The sequence below is a fragment of the Zophobas morio genome, unplaced genomic scaffold (genome assembly GCF_036711695.1).
Source record: "Zophobas morio isolate AGI-343-1 ecotype UQ-CSIRO unplaced genomic scaffold, CSIRO_AGI_Zmor_V1 ptg000012l, whole genome shotgun sequence".
In the NCBI taxonomy this organism is placed as follows: Eukaryota; Metazoa; Arthropoda; class Insecta; order Coleoptera; family Tenebrionidae; genus Zophobas; species Zophobas morio.
The window spans coordinates 22,957,582-22,983,178 of NW_026972117.1; the positions used below are offsets into that span (position 1 = coordinate 22,957,582).

General features: G+C 32.7%; 1 protein-coding gene across 2 annotated transcripts; it reads right to left on the reverse strand.

Annotated features, from left to right (window-relative positions):
• LOC135128028 (ubiquitin carboxyl-terminal hydrolase 47) lies at window positions 1-25,576 on the reverse strand. 2 transcript variants are annotated; one of them, XM_064054823.1, is made up of 12 exons: window positions 25,493-25,576; window positions 25,142-25,215; window positions 24,660-24,842; window positions 23,829-24,326; window positions 10,751-11,241; window positions 10,486-10,697; window positions 9,604-10,302; window positions 9,359-9,534; window positions 9,089-9,305; window positions 2,100-2,315; window positions 1,018-2,044; window positions 1-818 (listed from the first exon to the last, which is right to left on the reverse strand). In XM_064054823.1, exons 2-12 carry the CDS (start codon window positions 25,187-25,189, stop codon window positions 644-646), a joined length of 3,942 nt encoding a protein of 1,313 aa, XP_063910893.1. In that variant the 5' UTR covers window positions 25,190-25,215; window positions 25,493-25,576; the 3' UTR covers window positions 1-643. The 2 variants fall into 2 exon arrangements, with proteins under 2 accessions (XP_063910893.1, XP_063910892.1); XM_064054822.1 differs by having other exon boundaries at window positions 24,660-24,845.
• Between the last annotated feature and the right edge of the window lie 21 nt (window positions 25,577-25,597).

Genomic DNA, 25,597 nt, shown 5'->3' on the forward strand with positions numbered 1-25,597 from the left:
GTAGGTAAAGATTTTTATTGATCAGTCACAAATAAATATTTTTACAAAGTAGCTGTAAAATGACAAGCATTAGTAAAATGAATTCCACAAAATAAATATACATTTAAGTTGGCGCAAATAGGCCTAAGGAATTCATTTTTGGGAAACTGTAAAAATGGGGTTTCAACCATGCCAGTAATTAAATAACGAAAGAATTTTAACATAGAAAAAACTCAAGACCAAACATGTACTTTTACAATAATGCAATAATTTAATGAATATGAGTCGAGTTTAATTACAAAATATGAACAAACAGACCGTGCAAAATTACTCCAAATATTCTCACTCATTTTTACTAAGTAAAAAAGTATTGCGAATATACACCCGACGTAGTTTTGCACAACCTGTCAAATAAACGAAACAACATAACAACAATAACTGCTGAAAACTGAGCTCTACGAGCGCATGGCATCAAACAATTATTAGAAAGTCAAATACAATAAAGTTAAGATAATACAAAATAATGCGATCTTCCGACTAAAAAAAGAACGAAAAATATATTATGTATTTGGAACAGTCCATACATCTTAACCAATGTCTCATAACAGTTGATTTAGCTTATGATGCAATAAGGTAACGAATTATTGTATTGTTTACTGGCATGTCAGTCTATACAATTATCTTCTGTTTCAGAAGGCCAATTATCTAAGTAAATTCTCAAAGACTTTTCCCATGTGGCACAACTTTTTGAAGGAACTCGGCCCAATCGTGTATTCTCCTTTATACTGATTTCTTTTTTCTCTTCATAGGTCAACTCTTTCAGTTTTTCTCGACTGTCCCTAAAATTAAACTATTTACTGAAACAGAACACTGTCTATTTTTCAGCTGTAAAAAATTCAATCACCATAGAAGTGGGTATATTGTGATTCATTATTCGGAAAAACCGAGACACCTAAAGTAAAAAATTACCACATATTGTGTTTTATGAATTATAATCCCGTTACATGTTATTCAGAACAACACTGGGAATGTTCTTACCTGTAGAAAAACGCAGTCCCGTCATCCACTTGCAATGGCCACTGATCCAGATGCGTGACATTAGGATCCCAGTCTAACTCTGAATGTATATCTAACAAATGCATGTCACAAGGAAATATACTTCTTACAAATGCTACTTGGACGTTTTCCAGAGGTATGTTTGACATTTCCGACACTTTACTCTTCAATTCTGACATTGTAGTGGTATCCAAGACCACTTCTTGAAACGGCTGCAATGTCATAGTAGATGGACACCAGTGTCTAGCGAACAATACCAGCTGATTTGGTGAAGTGACACTCTCTACGTGATCTAATTCTTGTAAATATACTTCGTAACTACTTAGCACTGAAATATCATCTAAGAACAACTGATCGTCGATATATACTTTTCTTGGTTTCTTCAGACATTTTTCTCGAAGTCGACATTTATTAAACGGTATGTCGAGCATATGCAGTTTTTTCGCTTTAAACAAGATCTCTTTTTTTACTTGGCCCACGGATTGTCCTCGTGTTAAGATATGTTCAAATAAAAAGTGATTAGTATCTGTACTTCCTGGCTTCAAAAGGTATACTTTACAGTTGAACTCGTTAATGGACAAAGCTCGACCGAGTTTAACCGTTAAGGTTTGACCGTCGCGCGCCAGACGCAACGTGTCAGACAGTGTTGACCATTCCTCATCCGGACTGGGATATTGTCGATAAATCTTGAAATATTCTTTTGGTACCCTAACTACTGGCTCTAAATACTTCTTAAACATGTCTAGCGTCATACGATTATCGATGAAAATTTTACACAGCTTAGCATAATTCGTATCGGATGGACTTCTTTTGCAATCTTTAATACTCATCACTTTGAAGTATGTTACGTTCTTCATTATTCCCGTGGCGTTATTGTCCCAACTCATTTCTTCAGATGGATTGCCGAGGACATCATAGTTGTACATGTCTTCTGCGGGGTCCATCGGAGATATCATGTGTTGGTCGGCTGGGGAGGTCGAATTACTTGAAAATATACCCTGGCAATCTCCTAGTTTTTGAAGATTGATTAATTTTAGCTTACGAAAGACGTTACCACTCTTTACCTGGAGCATCTCCTACGAGCGTTCTATCGCTATCGCTCAAACTACTATCTTCACTATTACTTTGATCACCAAACGTATCCCCGCAGCTCATGGCTCCAGGTTGTGGCGAAATTCGAAGACTAGGTGAATTGGTACGATCTGTTACTGAGGCTTCTAATTTATTTTCGTTATTTTGAACTGAATCTAGACTCGGTATGAACATACCATCCAATGTGGCTACAAGAAAATACAAAATTAAAAATAGACCTTTATGGCGTTTATTATGTTTAAACTCAATTAGTATTTTTTTTTTTTTATCAAATGCCTACTAAATATATGTGTAAGTGTCTCAGATAAAACTTCGCGACCTTGTATCATGAGAACGTATAGATACTAAAATTCTGTAAACGCCATTGTTTTTAGCTTGACGGAAGAGGCTTAATTTAGTATACACTGCAAATATGAAACCTACACACACCTATATTTTTATACTTAAACAAAAAGACGTTTGCATCGTGTCAAATTTGAAACAGGTTTCGACGTTTCTTACACTTTAGTAAGGGCCATCTTCAGGAAATGACGAACAAGCTAAAACAATGGCGTTTACCGAATTTCAATAAATATTTCTATCCGTTCTCAAGACATAAAGCCGTTGACACTTCGTATACATATCTTTTGTTCTCTTTCTTTCGGTGTCTTTGACAAACGTGAACAATCGCAGAAACTATTTACTTTGGATATAGAAAATACAAAAAGAAAATCAAAAATTTAGTAACATACGTACTATAACACAATAATATTTTTTATTTTTTTTTAAACATTGTAACTATATTAAGGCTTAATTTAATTTACATCACAACAAAGGGCACACCTTTGTTTATCTCTCGACGAAATATTGTAACACGAATTTTAAAAATAACCGTATTGCGATTTTTTTGTGAACATTGCTAAAAAATTGGTCGGTTCTTTGAAAAATGAAAAAAAAAGATTTTGCGAACTTTTATTTATGATAACAATAAATATCAGGGGCGGCTGGTGCCCAAAATTACAACGTCTACAAACACATTGGACATGGTAAAATAGTAATTTTCAATATTTAAAAAATTATCCGGAAATTTGTGTCATAATTATCACAACTATCATCCACTTACATCTAAAGATGTGTGTCTTGGATATATGATATGTTATTGCTGGTAAAAGCCGGGCACAGAGACCGAATCATGGCTGATTTAGATGTTTGTTTACACTGTTGCCATGGAAACCCCAGGTCATAGCCGCCTGATACAACTGGATTGTGGTCCCATTCCGACCGTGCTCGGGAGAATTGCGTTACTATCGCGGGTTTTAATTTTCATTGTGCGCGAACACGTATGATAAATATTCTTGGATAATCTTCTCGGTAATACAGACATTTGGAAACAACTACACACCGCCTATATTAATAATAATTCGGCCACATAACCTTGCCAACAAAAATCGCCATATATTAGGCCGATTGATAAACGTCTAAAACTGTTCAAATGGAACTTTTAGATGCCATGAACGTAAAATTTTAACCGAAGACAAAAAGGTATGTGGAGAAATCCTTTTTTACTTTTATTGAATGTATTTTTGTATTTACTTCCGTCACACAATTTCGTCTATTAATTGGTAATAACAACCTCTTTTATATCTTCATATTTAACTCATTAATCAAATTGTGTCCCCCATTTTTAAAACGTCATGAGCCGCCACTGATAAATATAAGATAAGTAATACCAGTAATAGTGTAAGAAGCTAAATAACATTATAAATACTTATGTTTTGACACAATTCGCAGGCATTATGTCACGAAAACACACTTATTTATATTTTTTTGGTCTGGAGTGTCCTTGCCGTCAACCCAATGTAGGAAACGGATTAAGAATTGCTCCAAAACGGGTAAGGTTATCTGTATTAGTGAGTTTTCCCATTTGAAAATGTTCCGAACAACATTATTTCAGCAAGGACACGTATGTCAATTCCGATACATGCAGTTTAATACTAATAATAAAACACTGAGGTGCATTATTCTTGAGATTAACAACATGTTAGTTTATAAAATTTAAATCCCACTTACTATGAAAAATTTTTATTGCTAAGGTAGGGCTGATTTTAGCAGATGACATGTCCTACAAGGAAAGAGAGAGCGGGTGGGCGGGGACAGTACTTTCTAAGAAAAAACTGATTTTTGGCAGATGACCTACTCTTTAAGAAAATAGAGGATGGGTGGGCGGGGCTAGTACTTGCTAAGATAAGACAATTTTTGGCAAATGACAAACTCTTTAAGAAAATAGAGGGTGGGTGGGTGGTCGGGCTAGTATTTCATTAGATAAATTTGCGATTAATACTCTATAAAACTAGAAACTCAATATTTTTTCCTCGCATTTCTCAGTTATTTGAAGACAAATTGTCAAAAATATTTTAGATTCGTAATCTGCGAAAAATTATCTATAAGCCCACTGTTTTCCGTTGGGTCAGATCGTCTTTTAACTGTTTCAGACAAAAAATTTTTGGAAATTACGAAAAATTGTTTTCACTTTTCTCCCTAATTTTCGGAAATAGTTCATTCAGTTTTAGCTTATCAAATACTAGCCCCGCCCACCCACCCTCTATTTTCTTAGAGGATATGTCATTTGCCAAAATCAGTCTTATCTTAGCAAATACTAGTCCCGCCCACCCGCCCTCATTTTCTTGGAAGGTATGTAATTTGCCAAAATCACATACCTTCCAAGAAAATGAGGGCGGGTGGGCGGGGCTAGTACTTGCTAAGATAAGACTGATTGTGGCAAATGACATATCCTACAAGGAAAGAGAGGGCGGGTGGGCGGGGCTAGTACTTGCTAAAATAAGACAATTTTTGGCAAATAACATACTCTTTAAGAAAATAGAGGGTGGGTAGGCGGGACTACTATTTCATAACATAAATTTGCGATTAGTACTCTATTAAAGTAGAAACTCAAATAAAGCCGTTTGGAACGGTTTCAAATTTTTGGAAATTTTGGGGATTTTTGGAGTCCTTTGCTCGCATTTCTCAGTTATTTGAAGATAAATCGTCAAAAATATTTTAGATTCGTAATCTGCGAAAAATTATCTATAAGCCATCTATTTCCCGTTGGGTCAGATCGTCTTTTAACTGTTTAAAAAAAAAAAATTTTGGAAATTACGAAAAATTTTTCTCACTTTTCTCGCTAATTTTCGGAAAATAGTTGAAAAATAGTCGAAAATGTCAAAAATTCAAAAATCAGTTTTATCTTATCAAATACTATTTTTAACACACATAAAATTTGACAACAATCGGTGCGATAATTTCGGAGATTATGTAGACAGACGGAATAGACCTATTTTTTCGTACTATAGAGGTTATGAAACGTCGAGAAAGCATAAAAGTAGCCAGTCTCCAACCAGTAAAAATTTCATGAAAATTGAAATTGACTGAACTTTAAAAATAAACTCCGGTATTAAAGTCTAGGGAGTCTACAGTCAATGAGAATTATATAAAAATATATAAGGTGTTTTTCAAAAGAAGTACTTGTGTGTTATGTGTCAAAAACCTGCATAGTTGAAAATAATTTTAAAGTATGATATTCAAATAACCCTACGACTTTAGTCTCTAACTTTTTTTCCTTCCCAAGTGTAAGGGAAGAAAGTAGATATTGTAACAAGGTCCATCGGGCGACTGGTTATTTTCATGTTTTCACGACCCTAAGGGTCCGAAAAAAGTGGTCCCTCGTTTTCGTCTGCCTGTCGATGTCGATTTTCTCCGAAATTATCGGACCGATTGTTGTCCAATTTTAAATGTATGTTATGAAATAATATACTCTTGTACTTGTTATAGTTTACGAATCTGCCTTAATTAGTATAACAATTACTTTGAATTTTTTTGTTTGATATTTTTCACGTGGTTTATGTAGCCGATATCTCGCTTCTCAAGCAGACGCTTCGTAGAGCAGAAGGTCGATGGAAAACAATCGGACTTGTACTCTGCACTATGAGGGTTCGAACCTCGTCATAACCGAATGTTTTTTTACTGCGTCTTTATTATCTATTTTTTTTTTACTATACCGAGTGTATGGAAAATGACGGATTTTGAGCTTTTAGTGTTTTATTTTTTATGAATTTGAAAAAGTCTTGAGTGCCGCAGTGTTTTTGTTCTTTTAATTCGGGAGACTCTTGGATACCCATGGTGTATTATTTTGGAAGCCCAGGGATATTTTTTTGTAAATTATTTAAAACAATTTTGGGGGACTTTTATGTTATATTTTTGTAAAATTCTGACCTGACCTGTTTTTGAGTTAATTTTGGGACTTCGTAATTTTTTTTTAATTTAAAACAATCTTGAGGTTATAGGTATACTAGCCCCGCCCACCCGCCCTCTCTTTTCTTAGAGGGTTTGTCATCTGCCAAAATCACTCTTATCTTAGCAGGTACTAGCCCCGTCCCCCACCCTCTCTTTTCTTAGCGGATAAGTCATTAGCCAAAATCAGTCTTATCTTAGCAGGTGCCAGCGCTCTAAGAAAATAAAGGACGGGTGGGCGGGGCTAGTGGTTACCAAGATAAGACTGATTTTGGCAAATGATCTAATTTTTAAGAACATAAAGAGCGGATGGGCGGGGCTAACGCTTGAAAAAATAAGATTGATTTTGACAATGACCTACTCTCTGAGAAAATAAAGGGCGGGTGGGCGGGGTTTAGTACTTGCTAAGATAAATATGATATTTCCAAATGGCATACCCTCGAAGAAAATAAAGGGTGGGTGGGCGGGGCCAATACTTGCCAGGTTAAGGACTGATTTTGCCAAATGAAATGATATACCCTCTACCTTTCATGTTCTTAGAGGGTATGTGATTTAGCAAAATCAGTCTTATCTTGGCAGTTACTAGCCCCGCCCACCCACCCTGTCTTTTCTTAGAAGGTATGTCACTGCAAAAATCAGTTTTATCTTAGCAAGTACTGATGACTAACAAAATTTGGAAACAGTACGAGCTTACTTATATGCACGAGGCTAGAATTTTGAACATCTTCTCTAGTGTTTCATTAGTTATGCTTTAATGGATTTTTCTTTTGTTGGTTTTGTTTTTGCTTATAATTTATAATAATTTTTTTTGTTTATTTATTAATGAAAAAAAAGCTTGTTTTATTAATAGACAGCGGATTTCTGTCGGGCTACGTCACAATTATAGGTGAGGACGCGCTGGATCGCCAGGACTCAGTGGCGGGTGATAGATAATAATCAGTAATCACTGAATTTAATCGTCACTTATTCCATAAATACAATTAACGATTTATTAATCAAACGGCTAAGTAAATGAGAATGAGAATTAACAGCAGAGTGCAAGGAAGCAGCGTTATTCTAATCTCAAATAAACAAAGTGCAACCCGTAACTGCAATGAATTCCCACCCCGTACGAGCCGTACCGAGTTTGGCCTTGCCTAGCCCGACAGAAATCCGCTCTCTATTTATTAATAATAATGCACAACTATTAATGACTACTGGTTGTTATGGTCATTGTCCTAAAAAAAATAAAAGGTGGATTTCAGCCACCATCCTTACTAAGACATCAGAAAGTAAGCCGGGGTATTCACGCATTAGGTGCGTGCAGTGTTTTACTTTAATAAAATTACGTTTTTTTTTTCCTAATCTACATCATAAAGAATTTTTTTTTTTGGACTCCCGAAACCCCCGTACATAACATACTCAAGAGTTAATCCGCCATTTTCCAAACACGCGGTATATCATAAAATAAATAAAATTTTCTTAATACAAAAATTATTTAGCAATTTTTTCTAAAGAATTCAATTTTGATACATGCGATAACGTTATTCTGCTTTACGAATTTCCAAGAAATTAAATGGGTTTATACTAGATGAACTCTTTCCCGAAAAAAAAAAATGAAAGTATGAATCAATTCACTAAACAGTGGTATAAATTAAAACTGTATTATTAAAATACCACAAAGATCTGACTCTAAAGTATATTTTTTAATAAACATTTATTTTAGGACATTTGATAGTGTCATCAATTTTTTGAAGAGAATGTGTAATTAAAATGTTGTTAATGTTTTAACACAAGTCCAGTTTAAAATATAAAAACTGATTTTAGAAATTTTATTCTCTTATGATAACCAATATTTATTGTTTTGTTCTTGTCATATTCTGACCTAAACTCAGGTGAAAAACCAAGGACCGGATTAAATTAGGTAATACTATGTTCCTGTTGTTCCGACTTGTTGATACTTATGTTGCAATGAACGTATTTGTAATAAAAATTTATGTTACAAATAATTTTTTGATGGAGAGTTTATTAGTTGCTTCTGATCCCACGTGAAATGAAACCTTAACGAGTTCATTAATGCGTTTATTTTTATTTAATAATGTTTAAATTACGATATTTTATAGCGAATTAATATGTAACGCTAACGGTTTATTGAATTGTAGTGTAATAATTTTGTAATTGTAATCACTTACGTCCTTCATTCCATACCACGCCACGTTCGACCTCTGATATTGATAAATACCTAGTTTCTAGTAGACAAGTTCATTTAAATTTATTACAAGCGATATTTTTATTCAAGTACACGTATTTTTATCACACTAGCTTCATTCTCCTTTACACTGTTACTTGTGTAGTTTATTTTGTGTGACAACCAAGCTTACTTGACGTTCGATATTATTCATGCTGTGGAGTGTTATAATTTTAATAAAAATATGTGTATTACTGAATAAAAATTACAGAATAAGATCCATGAATTTTCTCAAAGACACAATTACTTTTGTTGTTAAACTTACAGTCTTACCAAAAATAGAAAAAATATATTATACCGGGTGATTCAGTTTGGTATTCGCACCCATTCGTCTATAGGAAGGACAACACGGATATGATCATTTAAATGATTTCAAAATCTATGCTTACTCCGATGCAAAAAATAATTTTAACTATTTAAAATATTGTATAAACTGGCCTTAAATCTATCAAAAAATTATGTACATACCTGGATCAGTATCTGGCAGGAGCACACCTAAGTAAACAATATACTCAAATCGCTCTATAATTTTCTTAAATTTCGAATGATCAAACTTCTTATCTGGATCTTCGTCCAAAACACTAGAAACGTATAATTTAAAATCTGACGAGACATTGTCAAACGGTACGATCATGTTGTCATCATCCAAATATTGAGGATCATTACAAAACTTCGTAATCGCAACCTGTTGAAAATGGAACTGTAGAATATTCACTAATTGAACATTTCATAACTTACCTGAATATTATTAGTGTTCATAATTAACATATCAGCAATTTTGTTTTTCAAGATTCTAACAGTATCATCAACATCAACACGCACTAAAACTGGTTCTCTAACATCTTCAGTTTCGACATTAACATAGTATGTTCTCATGTTGATTCCGCCTTTTTTGTATGTTCTAAATTCAGTTCCTTAAAAGAAAAATCAAATCAAACTAAAAATTTAACCCCCGCCACGAGTAACAAAAGAAAAAAAAATACCTGGTTCTTTGATCTCCAACAACCAATCAGAATAAAACACTTTAAACCTATCGACAATATCACAGAATATAAGGTCATCAGATTCAAAACTACAGTCAATACACGATTGTTTCTTATTATAAATAACCATCCGACAATCTTCCACTTCCACAATTCCGTCTAACTTAAATCGACGATGCGCAGTAATCGCTGCATCCTCTAGAGTAGAATCACGAAATAGGCTTATCCTTACATCCATTAGTTCGTCGGTGTAAGGATTGTAACAATTAACGGTTAACCTAAACGAATTATTTTGTTTCTCTTTATTTATCCTGTCCGTCTTCTCTTTATTTCGCATATGATGGAGCAACTTTTGCATGTGCGGTGGAAACTCCTCCACTTTCATCGCTGCGCAATTACGTTCTTTATCTATTTGGCGGTACATTAACATGTAGGCGTTGGTACTGGAAGTGTAAACACCTGAATAGTAACCCTTTTGAGGACCGCCACCGTAGGTTTTTTTAATGTCATCTTCGGTGATTCGGTTAACGCTTTGATCATTAAAGCACAGCCATTGGTTCTTGTCGAAATCTTTTATGTAGGCGTAGTAGTGTCCCCCAGATGCACTTCCAGAGTGGATCATTATACTAAACAATTCGTAGATGTAGGGACCTTTGGCTTCAGTTTCATGGTGTACGTTACCCGAACTTACATCAATTCCTAAAAATTCATTAATTAGGTAGTTGAAAAATACCAAAAAAGGAATTTTATTTTTATGTAACACTTATAAATCTTACAATATACAATAGAGTGCTAAGCAACGAGACGAGCATTTACCTGTGACGTAAAGGGAATGTTAAACTAATTAAATTAAACTTTTTTTTAATATTTTTTAAATTTTACCTTCATCGCTGTCTTCACAGTTTTCATCGTGGTCATTAACAGTGGAAGACAAATCTGTACCCTGACAACTTTCGTCATCCAAGGCCGACCCTGAGTCTGTTGTGCTACATTCATCACATTTAACAATGGTGTCTCTTTCGTCTATGCTTTCATTTTCATTTCTATTATTAGGCACGAACGAATTTAAATTAAGTTTTTCAGGAAAGACAACTCTGCAACAAATCACCGTAACCAATCACAAAGCAAACCTTCACCTATCACTTACTTATCATTCAACTTGATCCTATGCATAGTATTATAGTCAAAGTCGAACCTCTTCAAATGCAAAGTTAGCAAATAAGGGAACTTGATAAATTTCAATCCTTTATGAGCGTCGCATTTCTTATTACATTTCTCACAATGGTATTGATTATTTCCTTCCAACGTTTCCGGTTGAACAAACGCTCTTAAAGCTTCTTCTACGCTATTATAGGCCACATTGCTGCCGAATGGCCTAACAGGCAGCGGAATATCAAGAAATGTGTCTTCTCTAGATTTTTCCGTGCCGCACTCTAAACATTTCACGTAATCTAACATTTTTCCTTCGTATAAGTCGTTGATTAGATTAGCTTGTTTGGTATCTTTGAATTTTCGTTCCAAAGCGTCGAACATGACCCTACACAATTCTTGGATGTCGTGCTGATGCCATGCCTCACTACCTTGCCAACCAAAACTGGTTGTTAAGTCTGTGGTTTCTACGGCGGATCGTGTCGACGTCTAAAAAAGAAAAGTCTTGTCAAAACATTTATTAAAGTCACGAAGATATTGAACACGGACGTCGCTTTCCAGATTATTACTTACGTATCCGATGAACTGAAAATAATGACGGAAGTTTTATGAAGTTTTAACAGTGTTTCAAAATTCTTTTTCAAAATCAAAAATTATTACTACTAAAATAATAATAATAAATATTCGACATTCCATTGTATAATAAATCTCGTTCTTAAATTCTATAACTTGTACCACTGATTTTAGATGAGTTTATTTGGCGATCCACATGCACCTTTAGGGTGACTAACAATTAATTTATAGCTCTACCCACAGAAGGAAGCTTCATTCTTGCGCGCAAACTACCTAATGTAAATTTTCCTCCCACCCTAGTAAGTTTCGTAAAATGTTTATTGTTATAATCCACAGTACCCACATAGACGCATTAAAACGTCAAACTATAACTAGACGAGATAGGCGATTTGCATAATTTAAATATACCTACTCCTAAAATCAAGTTCATGTATTACTGGTGGTTTTATCACAGTTTTAAGCCAGTATTTTTCCAGTTGAGTGAAATTAAGAAAGAAGTACAGTTTATAAACATAACAGTTCAAAAACGTTTATTTGTTTGCTTAGAGGCAGATGTTTTGAGTCTTCCATCCACAAAATTTCCCTTTCAATTCTATTTATTTATTAACCACATTTATGATTTTATAACGGTAGGTGTAACGTAAAGTACATTATAAATTTGTAGAAATATTCATCAAAATGTCTGGCGATAGTAAGTTCCGGGGGATTACTTTTTGAGTTGGTAGAAAAAATAACAATAGAATATCAAAGATATTTAATATGTTTGGAAATATTACTATTGTCCCTTTAATAATTGTTTAGGTGCCTCCAAATTATTAGTAACTAAAGACCGTTTACGTTTCATTTTAATGAAAAATTAACACATTTACTGAGACACTATTTGTTCAATAGTAATTAATAATAAATTAAAGTGAATCACGTGACTTGATCAATAATTTTATTATACTGTCTTTTTGTTTACTACATATTTTGAAGACTGTCGTGTCATATATAAATCACTCACAGTCACAGTAATTATATGTATTTTAATCTACTGTTTAGTTAATTTAATCATACATAGAGTATACATTTTCACGAAAATAATCGTTCTTACATTAGGTGTAACATTATAAATTACGCACAAAAAAAACCTATGTACAAGGACAACTTTTTTATCTGTAACAAATTCTCTTCCTCGATAGTGAGAAAATAAACATCTAACATTCCAGACAAAACTTAGCCTAAACTAATGTCACGTATGCCAAGATTCTCAGATTTGCGTAGTATAAACTGCATCCAAGGACGTAGGTTTAGCCACAATTCACTCTGATAACAACTTAAGTTAACCGTATCATGTTATTTATCTGTACAGTCGAACAACCAAATTCACATCAAAACTAAATCTAACAAAATATATATGAGAAATGAAATTGAAACGGTCCTTTATAAATGATTAAAATAAACATAAATTTTGGAATGAAAATAGTTCAAAAACCTGAGAGGGTTCTTAAAAGTACAAAATCAATGATTTGATGAATTTTGAATTTTTCAATATCATCTAAAGATGACTGATGAGACACGTGCATAAAATACAAAAGTTATTTCGATTATTTTTTACAACCGAATATATTTTTATACTTTAATTGGTACGAAAGAAATAATATAAAAAACTGGTTAATTTTAAAAGTGCTTTTTTGTTGATATCCGGTATATTTAATGATAGTGATTCCTTGTTAAATACTCCTAAAAATATCGAAGTCGAAACTACAAGTAAATTTAAAAAAATATTATACTAAATCTTTTCGTCATACTACACACGATCACAGTGGAACTAATAATTTTATTTTGCTTAAATATCTTCTTCACGTTTGTTCATTTCAACATTGAACACTATGGAAACAGCCAAATTTTTCCTTGCTCCTATAAACTACAACATACCCATTTATGACAGTAAATTAAAATAAAGATATGTGTGGACTGTTAAGGCAGAGGTAAAAGAACTGTGCAATGCGTATATTTTAATAAGTTTTTCCATAACAAAATTTTGTAATGACGTAATAAATATTTTTACAAGGACACACGCATCAATTTAAATACACACAGTTTAATAATTAATAATAACAACAATACTGTATTTACTCCTCATTCGTTAATTTCCTTGAGTCGCCCTGTTAAAAAATTCTAAATTAAAAGTACGGACCTCAGAATTTACGAACTTTCTATAATAAAAATAATTGAAATAACGGCATTAGTCGCTTATAAAGTACAGCATTCTCTTTTATAAATTACAGGGTTCAAAATTTATAAGTACGACGTTCGTCGTTCATAGAGTATAATCACCTCAAAATGTTAGGGCTATCTCACAATATTGTATTAAGGCTCCGCCACACAGTCATTAAAAGATGCCAAAATAAGGCAAAACGCCAACCCATTTTGCGCCTTTATTTTAACAGTTGAAGAGCAGGGCGATACATGTGCGTGCTCATGACATAAAAATCTTTAAGGAAGCGACTTGTATTTTTTAAAAAACGTAGCAGTTTTTAAAATAAAAAATAAAGTGCGTAAAACCCCAGCGGATTTTTAGCGAAAACTATAACTCGGTGTGCTTTTAAAAAATATCGAGGTGATAGAGAATTTTTTTCTACTTTAGGCGCCATTCTTCGTTTTCTGTTAAAATTTTACTTCTTTTAGTTATTGTAAAAAAACTGCAAAGCATTTTGGGCAAATTTTGGTAAGTTAGGCAACCCAAAATATTAGCTGAGATGGTAAGCTGTAATTTATGGCCCACACAATAGAGCACCTTTTAAATACCTTAAGCTTATTTGACCACCCTTTGAAGTACCTGACAATAGCATTAAGAAGGATATATATATCTTTTAGTTATATGCACTGGACCCTGTTATACCTAATGTGACTCGATCTTGAAATGTGTGGCAATTAGTAACTTTTATGAAATAGAAATATATCTGTGTCCTTGTTATGCTCCGTCTTTTCGACAGCAGTTATTTTTTGCTTCCAGTATGGCGATCCTGTTACTGTCATTTGGCCGTCAATTGCCTTGGTGGTAACACGTCTTCCACGACTGTTTGCTGGTTGCCGGTGACACTTTCTCGTTGAATAGGGCTGGAGTTACTTTGGGACTGGAATAGTGTTCTTTCCGGTCCGTTAACTCAATAATTCTAGTACAGTCTGTCGTAACCTCAAATCGTAAATACATCAAACTTTCGTTGACAGATAGCGAAAATTACTAGCCTCGCGCTATCTTTGTTTAACACATAGGTTAGGTTCCTCTTTGTCGAATTCCGACCACAGGCAGTTTGCCGTACTTTCTAAAAGTAATAGTAGATCTAGTGACTTTAGTTATACCTGATACATACCTATAGTTGTGGTTCGGGTTAAAACTAGGTAATTGTAATAACTGCATTTGTTGAACAATAAATTAATGATTTTATTTTTAATAGCTCTTTAATATTTTTACTGCAAGCCGCATATGAACATTTAATCTCTGCAATTGAATTAGAATTTATTAACCCATCTGGAGAAGCTCCTAAAAATTTTTTTCAAATTTGTTAGAGCTTCAAATTTTTCTTTGGCCTTTTCTTCATTGTCAATAGCAAATTGTATAGACTTGGGCAATTTTTTCATAAAGCTTTATCGGAATGCACAATACTTTTAACGGTATTTGCGATGTTAATTCCGTCTCTCATTTTGTCCTTTCTTTACTCCATTCCCTACACATTCGCTGACCACAAGTACCTTTTTCAATAGCATTTACGTTACTCTGTGACAGCTTTATTAATAAATCCGATTTTTTTCTTTCATACACTTCGTTTTCGTTTGTTCATCGTTGACGATATTATTTTTACCGGAATCCAGACTTCGGATACGCAATTTTTTAATAGAGGTTTTAGTTTTATTAATCGTTTTTGTTTTATTCAATTTTTGTTCCACAAACGCCTTCGTATACTAACATTGGCCTCCCCAATTTTTTTTTTGAATAACGGAATTAGGAACGTACCCTTATTATTATAACTTATTGCCACAGGAAAGCATCAGCCTTGATACGATCCTCGTGCAGAAAAACTTAAAAACTTATTCTTTTTCCTCCCACAAATTTATTAACGACAGAATTGTAGCATTCCACAGCATTGTTCTCAATATCAAAAAGTAAACTAGACGACAAAGTTGCAATTCTATTTAAAACTTGTTTGTAAGGTTCGTATAAAACACCATTTGCGAAAGTAGAAATTAAAATATCATTTGACTGTCCACTTTGATAACAAAAATAACTTGCACATTGTTCGTGATTGCCAAATATATGCTGGAAAAGAAGGAAGAGGGTCATTTTTGCTAAATTTAATAGCACTTATAATAGCTGTTCTAAATTTTAGAATACTATTTTTAAAAACATTTTTAATAGTGATATCTGCTTTCGTTGTTTTAACTATTTCTCTAATTTTGGAACAATAATTATGAAGTATGTGATTCTACATTCAATTTTTTCTATAAAATAATATGCATCATTTGGTTTTGCAACCCGAACTTTTTTTAATACGCTACTATCCTCGTCGCCTACAATTCTCCTATAAAGTATCTAAAGTAAATCCCTCTAAGATAATTGAAGCTTTCATGGACATAGATGTTTGCTCCTAGTTTTTAAAACAGGTATGTGTTGGAATTTCTTTTTTCTGTTTCATATAGATTTTACAGAAACTACAAAGTTTGTTTTTGACTCCTACATAAAGTATTTTTTTAATTCTGGCACCAATTATACGTCCTACCCCAGACAGTGCATTGTAACGGTAGTATATGGGACGCAATCATTATCTACCTCCCTCGCCTTCACAGCTAATCGGTACTCTTCTTTACCTGCATTTTGGTTTGTTCTTCGAAAAGTGCTTCGATGCTTTTTAGAACTCTAGCCTCGGCTTTACGATATGTCGCCTGGGGTTTTTCAGGGATATCTAGAGCTGAACAAAATTCTGAAATTTGAGAATAACCTACGACCGTTGATCTAGCTACACAAATAGCTGCATAATTGACTTTGTATATATGATTTTCAGGTTCAGTACAAAGATTACCGAATATTCCGTATATATGAAATTTGTAGTAAAAAACAATTTTTAAACGATAACAATTTTCATGAGTTATTTCAATATTATTTTAAGTACTGATTGATTTCAGTGTTGTTAATAAGTGGCCTATGTCAACAATTCTACGTCCAGTACTAATTTCTCGACGTGTCATGACCTCTAGAGTACGAAAAAAGTGGTCTCCCATTTTCGTATGTCCGTCTGTCTGTCTGTCTGTCTGTCTGTCTGTCTGTCTGTCTGTCTGGTGTCTGTATCCATTTTTTATTAGACAAGTGTTCTCCGAAACTACTGGATCGATTACTGCCATATTTTGTATGTATATTAGAAATATCATGTAGATGGTTAAACGCTAACTAAAATTTGGCAAATCATCTCCACCACCAATGGGATGACGTCATCTCCAAAATTTATAATACAAAGTTTTTTAAATTTGAAAAAATTAGATACTCCTGCACTTGTGGTGTGTAAATCCGTGTAGAATTTTCACCCTAGACATCTAGAATTTTTGGACAAAATTTTAACATATCCTAGTTCTCATAAAAAAAATAAAATTCGCATAATCAAATTTTATAATTTTTCGAAAAAGCTGGGTTTGTTTTATTGTATTTCAGAGGCGAGAGAAGTTCTCTTGAAATAACCTTCCACCAATTTGCTTCATTCAAAATACATTCCGAGAGGTAACTAGGTATGTACCTACCTAAATTTCTAAGATTTCGGGTTGAAAAATTCCAAGATTACTAAGAAATACTCACAATAACGAACTTTCATACCTACAATGAAATATTCTTGGAAATTTAATTTTACTTTTCTACCTACTTACAGAATATGCCCAACACGTACGAATTTTTATGGAAACAGGAATTTAAAAATAAGAGGAAGAATTATGGTCGGAATTATATATATGAACAAGCATTTTTTTGTTGTGTGTATTGCGAGTAAAGATCTCAACAGTCTCTGACAATGATTTTATTAATTTATTTTAAAACACACATTTGGCTTTTTTCTCTTCTTATGACAGTAAATTAGGTTAAACCGCATATCAAAAATTCTCTTTCAAGGGACTTTATGCTAAAAAAAGGTAGGAGGTGCTATTTAAAAAATTATCGATGACGTCATACACCTGTCAAATATCGCTCAAAACTTTTGAAACTAATATTACAAAATGGCAATTTTTATATACCAGTAGACGTGTTTTTGCGTTTTTACTTCTCGAACGTAAGCTAAGAAATATTGTTTGTTTTCTTTCATAGTAGATAAATATTTTAGTTCCTTACTCTGCTCTACCTGCAAGCTGGGATACACTTCCCCCGCTGACAATAGCAGTAATAAAACTAGTTAAGTATTGTAAACGAAGTGAACGATTTTAACCCTTAGAGATGAGTGGCAGCTGTCATAACGAGGTAGCATGGGTGTTTTACAAGTTGCATATCTTTTAAAATAGAAATTTTCTTGAGGTGTGGTAGAGCCTTAATATACAGGGTGTTCATTTTATCTGTTCACGCCTGACAATTTTTGCATAGGCAACATAATTATACACCCCAGAGACGCCTCGTCCAATTTTTTTTTTTTTTTAATAAGCAATCAGCAATCACAGAAAAAAATGACAAAGATGTCAATGGCAAATAATGACAAAATTGAAAAATTAATACTCAATTTATTAATGGATCAGATTACAACGAAAACGAATTTATAATAAATGTTCAAAATCCCTGCCTCCACTAACTTAATAATTTGTCATAATTTTGGTTCTGATTATTGCTGCCTATGCGTTCATTATTATTTAAAAATAATTAATCAAAGCTGTTTATAAACGTAAAATGGGTTGCCTATGCAGACATATTCAGGCGTGAACAGATGAAATGAACACCCTGTATTATCGCCAACTACTTAGAAACTATTTATCTGAACATTAAAAAAAAAAAACTCTGGCAACTATCTATGTATATAATTTAAAATTAAATGATTTACTAATATTTTTTAATAAAATAATAAGAATATAAATGGTAAAATTGGCCCTGAAGTACAACATATCTAGAATTATAAAAATTGACTTTGCAAATTTAACAACAACGGGACCAGCAATTTGTCTATAAAAAAACGCGGGATCTACTTTTCATATTTTAGCTAGGGGTCGTGAAACGTCGGAAAGCATGAAAATACCAATTCGCCAGATAAGTAATATGACAGACAAAGCCAGATTATAAACTTAAACATAAAAAGTGCAATAACTTTTGATCAACTATAAATAAATTTACTATTACTAATATTTTGATAACAACTGAGTAAAACATAAAACGTATTGCGGTTGTGAAACGATTGATCTGAGGATAGACTTGCTCTTCTGAGGGCATTATTATCATTCTGCGCACAATTAAAATTAATAAGACAGGCGATAATTTTTTAATCATTTGGTTTTATAATATACAAACTGTAATTAATTTGGACATAAATGCCTGGTAACACTTTAATTAATCTGAGAAAAAAAGTAATTTCTGGGAACGAATTTAATAATTGGAAAATTATGTATGGCGACAAAACTTTATTATGAGGACAGGAATTTATTCTCATAAAGTACAGCCTTCAGAATGTAGAGTCCGTTCACTTTTAGAACAACACGGTGAGTCATCCAGATGTGACAACTAGAAACAGTCTGTTTTCGGCCAGTGGCGTAACATATAGTTTTGGAAAACTAATAAAAGGCCAAACCAACTCAATAGTTCTCAAAAGGACTGATTTTAAGGAGATAATATAATATATATAATATAACTCAGAAAACACCGAACACATCAAACGACCGACAACAACAAACAAGTGAAGCGAAGTGGTAATCACCTGGTAATCAGCTGACGCGTCGACATTGACACACGACGTACCCCTAGATTTGAACATGGACTCAACCCAGTCCCGCGCGACGAAAATGCGTTTAATCGCGCAGTTTTACTAGGTATTCTTCCAAGAGTGATTCTACTCTACAGCGTTCGTTTGTTATAAATTACGGTGGTCAAAATTTGCAAAGTACGGTGTCCCTCGTTTATAAATTACGACTTTCGTCAATTACTTATTAATCGGGGACAACTATGTATAATTCCGTACCATAAATAAGGATATTTATTAAAATCACTAAATTTATGTCACTGTCAATGCTCTGCTAGCCATTTCAAATTTAATACGTTTTTGTTATTTGCAAGGACACATATCAACTTGGATTGGTGTAGTGTAATTCTAAAAACAGCAAATTTTAATTTTGAGCCATGATAAATGACAAGTAAAAACTCATCATATGTTGCACATTTTGGGTAGAATTTATTCGGCATCAATTTTTTTGGAGGAGATAAGCAAATATATTTTGATTAAAAATTTATATGCTTATGATAACTTTAAAATATCCGCAAGATTTCAAAGCATTCAGTTTGGCGGATTCAAAATCAAATTGCAAAATGTTGTTTTATATTTTAGATTTTTTTTTCCATAAATCTGGACGTTTCGGGTAAAAACTGAACATGTATAGGACCATGTTACTATGTTATTTTATGCAATTTAAAACCCATTTACTATGTACAATTTTGAAGTGACGTCATCACATTATTGGTGGGGATGATTAGACAACTTTTTTGGTTAGCGTTTTAGAAGAAATTTCACAACGAAACATCAATGTATTCAGAAAGGAGGCTCGGATGAGTTATATTTCTTTAAAAAACAATTAAAAAATGGTAACATCTATCAAAACAATAGAGACAATCATTTAGTAAAAATAAATTTATTTGTTTGACTACGCAACAATAAATAATTAATTTCAAACTTCACTTGCACAACAAATTACAACATTTTATACTTACTAAAAAAGAACAGAAGCAAAATTGTCTTGAAAAAGATTTAACACAAACTGCCAACAAAGGAAAAAACAACGAAACAAGGGAAATCAGTGAACAAGCACAAGACACAAGAAGAAAGAGACGAGACGAAACAAGAAATGGAGAAGACGAGCAGTGAGGCGTAAACTTGTTTGTACAGTTTCTTTTATTTTCATTAGAATTCCTATTTCTTGAAAGTAATTAAAACAATTTTATTCAACTCAGATTTCATAATGCGGCATTAACAAATCTTTAAATTCGCTTTCCATAATGTCAACTGATATTTTTATTAACGCTATTAATAATAGTTTAATATTTCCAAGTCGAAACATTTTGAATATCACTCGGATTACACCCAGCATGTTTTTAAATCTTCATCGCCGCTGCCACACATAAATACAAAATTTGACAACAATCCACCCCAGTACTTTCTGAGATAATCTGTCTAATTAAAATCGGGACGGCAGACAGACGGACAGACAGACGAAAACGGGAGACCTATTTCTTCGTAATCTAGGGGTCATGAAAGGTCGAGAAAACGTAAAACTAGATAGCCGGCCTACGGACTCGATTACAATACTTCCTTTGCTTACGCTCGGGAAGTAAAAATAATTAAAATATACCCTACGTCTTTCACATTATTGTTTCTAAAACCTCCCCTTATGTCTAACTGAAAAAATTACATGGTAGATTTTGAACGTCGTGCTTATAAACACTGAGGCGTCACAAATAAAGGCGGATTCTTAAACTCACAATTAAAAAAGTATGTTATTTTATGAAATTTAAATAACATTTACTGTGTAAAATTTTAAGATGCCGTCATCCATTACATTGTTGGTGAGTATAATCAGACAAATTTTGGTTATTTTTACCATCTACACGATATTCCTAAAAGAAATAAAAAAATCTGACAATCGGTGTTGCAAAAAATCGGATTAAAAAAAAATCATTCGGATTTAAAGAAAAATCATTTGTTTTTTTTTATTTTAGTTTTTCAATTATCTAGAACTAAAATTCTAGAACAGCAAGAAAAATCAAAAGTTAAGAGTTTTAATTTAAATTTATGTAGTTTTTGATACACCTTATATACTAAGTGACATGGAAATCATAACACCCTGTAATAGTAAGAATAATTTGATAATTTTTTGTATACATGTGTATTAGTGTAAGATAAGTAAACGATCAGTTTTTCTGCCATATCCATAGTAGTACTTGCAAAGATAAGACTGATTTTGGCAAATCACATACTCGCTACAAAAATAAAGGGTGGGTGGGCGGGGCTAGCGGCTATTTGCTAAGATAAGACTGATTTTAGCAAATAACACACGTAAGAAAAAAAGGGTGGGTGGGCGAAGCTAGTACCTGCTACGATAAATTAAGATGATCTTCGAAACTACCGAAAAAATAATTAAAAACAACAGTTTTTTGTCCTTCGAACACTCCGAAAATTGGCCATTCTTTTTATAAAATTAGATTTGTAGAAATTATTATATATAAATATTAATATATAAAATATAAATATAATATAAATTATTTTCGGTTCCATTTCTTCGAAATTTCCAATAATTTTTCCAGAACTGATAAAATGAAAAATGAGAATTTTCAAGATGTATATTTGAAAAATTTCATTTCAAACTAAATTTTTCGAACACATGTTTTTGAATCATTTCAAATTTTAATTAATCATTTACTTCTATTCCCGTAATAACCACGTATATTAAAAATTATTAAAATATGCTTACTATTACTGGGTTCTGATTTCCATGTTACTGAGTATATTTTACGGAGTTATTAATTTTCATTTTCGACGTACTTTAACACACATTCATAAGTACGCGACTCTGTCATGTTTGAATTGTGTTTTCTTAAGTTGCTAAATAGCAGAAGTGTTATTTATGTTTACAAAATTTACTTGAATATTTTTAATTAATGTTTCGTTATACCTGTTGTTAAAATAACAAAACAACAGTCCAAACAATATGTTAAATAAGATAAGGCGGATTCATAAACCATAAGTTATGTTACTTTATAAAATTTAAATTGCAATTGGATGCAAAATTTTTAGATGACGTCATCAAATTGTTGGTGAGGATAATCACACAAATTTTGGTTATCCTAAAATACAAATAAAAACTTTATAACAATTAGTGCAATAGTTTCAGAAATCATCTGCATAATAAAATCGACAATTAGCGTTTTACTTTTAATTGATTTAAATGTATTTGAAATGGCTTAAAATGTACTATATTTTCGTAGTTTGAAAAGAAAATTAAAAATAAAACAAGAATGATTTAAATAAGTGATTTTTTTAATCACTAAAAATTATTATTCCGCTTTTCGTGTTTCTCTTGATTTCAATAGTGTCAAATGGACATTAACATGTCACGTGATCACTGCATCTGTTCAGCCATTTTAATATAGTGACAAATGTTATCCCACGATAAAACGGATAGCATAAACAAACCTCAACAACGAGAAAATAGTGTCACTGAACTTTTGCCCATTAATTCGGCCAAAATTAAATTTATGTTCTAGCTATTTTTTTTAGTAAAGAAATATTTTCGTTTGAACATAAAAACCCGAGATAGACGTAGAAAATATAGAACTTTTACAGCAAGAAAATAAAGGAAAGAATAAGAAACACCCGTCTGAAATGAATAAGGGAAATTTTCCAGTTACAACGACCATCGTGGGGGAGGGGGGATCTGATCTCAATAGCGAAAATCCAAGTCAAGACGAGATCCCTTCCACAACAGTTTGCTTAAATGAACAGTGACAGAGAAGTCACTTGATGACCTCAAATGTTTTAACTATGAGTTAAGTGTTGGATAATAAAAAATATAGTGATATTGCTACAAAATTTGTTTTATTTTAAATAAGACAGGTAAGATTTGGAAAAATATTTCATATACGAAGATATAAAATTGCTTTTGCAAGGTCTGAAGAAAGCATGCAGACGAAACAGGTAACCAAAATAATCAATACAGTGGAATGAAGCGTGTTTTATTTTCCAAATGATTTAAAGTAGGTCGCATTTGAATATTTTTAATATTTAAACTTCTTGTTAACTCTATTTTGACACAACTTTTGTTTTCATTTATATCCCTTGTACTAAAAAATGTCAAATTTTATTATGATTACTCAGTAAATGAACAATGGCAACTGATTCAAGTGATATCTATTAATCCATCAGTAATTATTTACGACATATAAATAACAGAAATAAGAACATTTTTATTTTTTATTGTAATCGTAAAAAAATCTTGTGTTGGTCAAAAAAATCTAGTTTTGTTAGTCAATCAAAAAGTGGAACACTTGAGGATATTTTAAGACAAAGATTATTTTTAATATAATTAGGACATGTAGAATTGTTACGTTTATATGTTAGTCAAAATTGGATAGCTGTGGGTGCGTTTATGCAATTTATAACACACAGAAGACATCATTTTTTCAGTTAATTATACATCTGATGTTTTTTTAAAATCTTGATTTGCTCTGTCAGCTCACTTTATTCAAAATCAATATATCGTAAATTCCATAAACAAATTGTCTTAAATCAAAAAACTAAACAAGTACTCACCTGTAGATTCAAGAATAATTTCTGCAACTGATAGGGTATAGACCGGGCCTCATTTTGCCCATCGAACTCCCAGTTGTAGATGGCGTTTCTGAATTCCGGTGTCATAAAAAGTGCTTGCACCAAACTATTCAAATAACACGTCATAGCTTGATTTACTAGTCCAACATAATTCGTACTTTCAACGACACTCATAGATTCCACATTGTTGGACGGTTCTACATCACTAGTAGTAGGTCCGACGCGGCACCTCGAACAATGTCCATGTTCGAGGAAATCTTCGTGAATTGGGGCAGTGTCGTTTCCACTAGATGACGGAACTTCACCCGTAGTAGGACTTGCCGAAGCACCCAGCAACAAATCGTCTTCGGCAACATCGTTCACGTACAGCGACATATTTCGTTTTTCTGACGGCGTAACCGTGATAGTGTAGTTCAGTTCGGGGTTCAGCTGGATACCGAGATCTCCCATGCTGCTGTTTTTATAGTCATTTAAGCAAATCTGAAATTTTTTCAATACAAATTTCTTGGAATTTAATAGTCTTAAGAATTTATGAATATTGCGTGACTATTCATTTAAAAGTATTTTCTTGAACTGAAATGCATTATGCTAATGTATGTGGAATAATAAGTTGCCATTGTATATGATCAATGACGATTCTTCAAAGAATATTTATTTTAATTATGAATGATTTTGAGTTCTAAATTTGTTAGCAACAATTTTGTGAAATGTTTAATGGCATTGTTTCGATTTTAAACTAAAAGTACTGTCGCGGTTAGCACACAATTTATGTCAGGGCTAAAAATATAGAAACAGATATAGAGATTTGCTTACAGTTTTTCCACCTTCATAGTGGAGAATAAGCTCGACACTTTCGTGGTCATTAGGAAATACATCACGAACATACATTTCGATACTTGCTACTGTGGTGGAGGAGTTTAAAATAATCTGTTTTTGAATCTTGTTTTCAACGTCATCACTGTGTTTTATATCTGCCTGAACATCTTCTGTAGTCATCTGCTGAAATTTGAGAAATATTACTTAATAACTGAGGTTGATGTACACACTTTGGCGGGTGCAGAATAAAATAAAATTAAAAGTGAAATTTTGGAAAGAGTCCAGTTTTTCCTATTGGAGACAACAAAATTGTGCGTTAAATTTCATACAGATCTAGACACAAACTTGTATATCGGACATTTAAAAGAAGCATTTTGGACAAGTTCCAAAAGATAATTATAGAAAGACATGTGTACGCAAATATAGTCTACAAAACGAACTTATTTTATAATAACCAAATATGTTCATTCGGTACTTACATTGCAATCGGACGATGTGTCCACAACGTTGTTACATTTTCTTCTCATTTTTTTAAATCAGAAGAAAAACAATACTGAAAGTTGAACGGGTGCGTATCAATAAAACAAACTTCAACACTGTAGATTAATTCTTATGAAAAGATTTCAAATAATCATCAAACAAAACGTATTAAAGGAAGAACCACTCAAAAGTATATTTAATACCAAAATGTTTACGTCATTTCAAAGGAACAAACTTCCGCTTTCAAACTGTCACTGCAATTTTTTCAACGAAACTCACAACAACGACAAAAAATAATTCAACAAAACAGGTATTATGAAAATTTTCGGTATTTACGTGTATCGCCTTACCAAAACGAAATTTGACATGTGCTAAAATTCACCACGCGCCATCTTGCATACCATTTCGCAGTAAAAAAATAAAATATATGTCACTAGTGCAATGCCACTAACCGA

Excerpts from the sequence above, each read along its gene's own strand:
- LOC135128028 (XM_064054822.1), bottom strand. The coding sequence starts at position 25,189 with ATGAGAAGAAAATGTAACAACGTTGTGGACACATCGTCCGATTGCAAT. Across the intron at positions 24,327-24,659 it reads ACTATGAAGGTGGAAAAACT|ATTTGCTTAAATGACTATAA; the intron begins GTAAGCAAATCT and ends AAAAAATTTCAG. Across the intron at positions 10,303-10,485 it reads CTGTGAAGACAGCGATGAAG|GAATTGATGTAAGTTCGGGT; the intron begins GTAAAATTTAAA and ends ATGAATTTTTAG.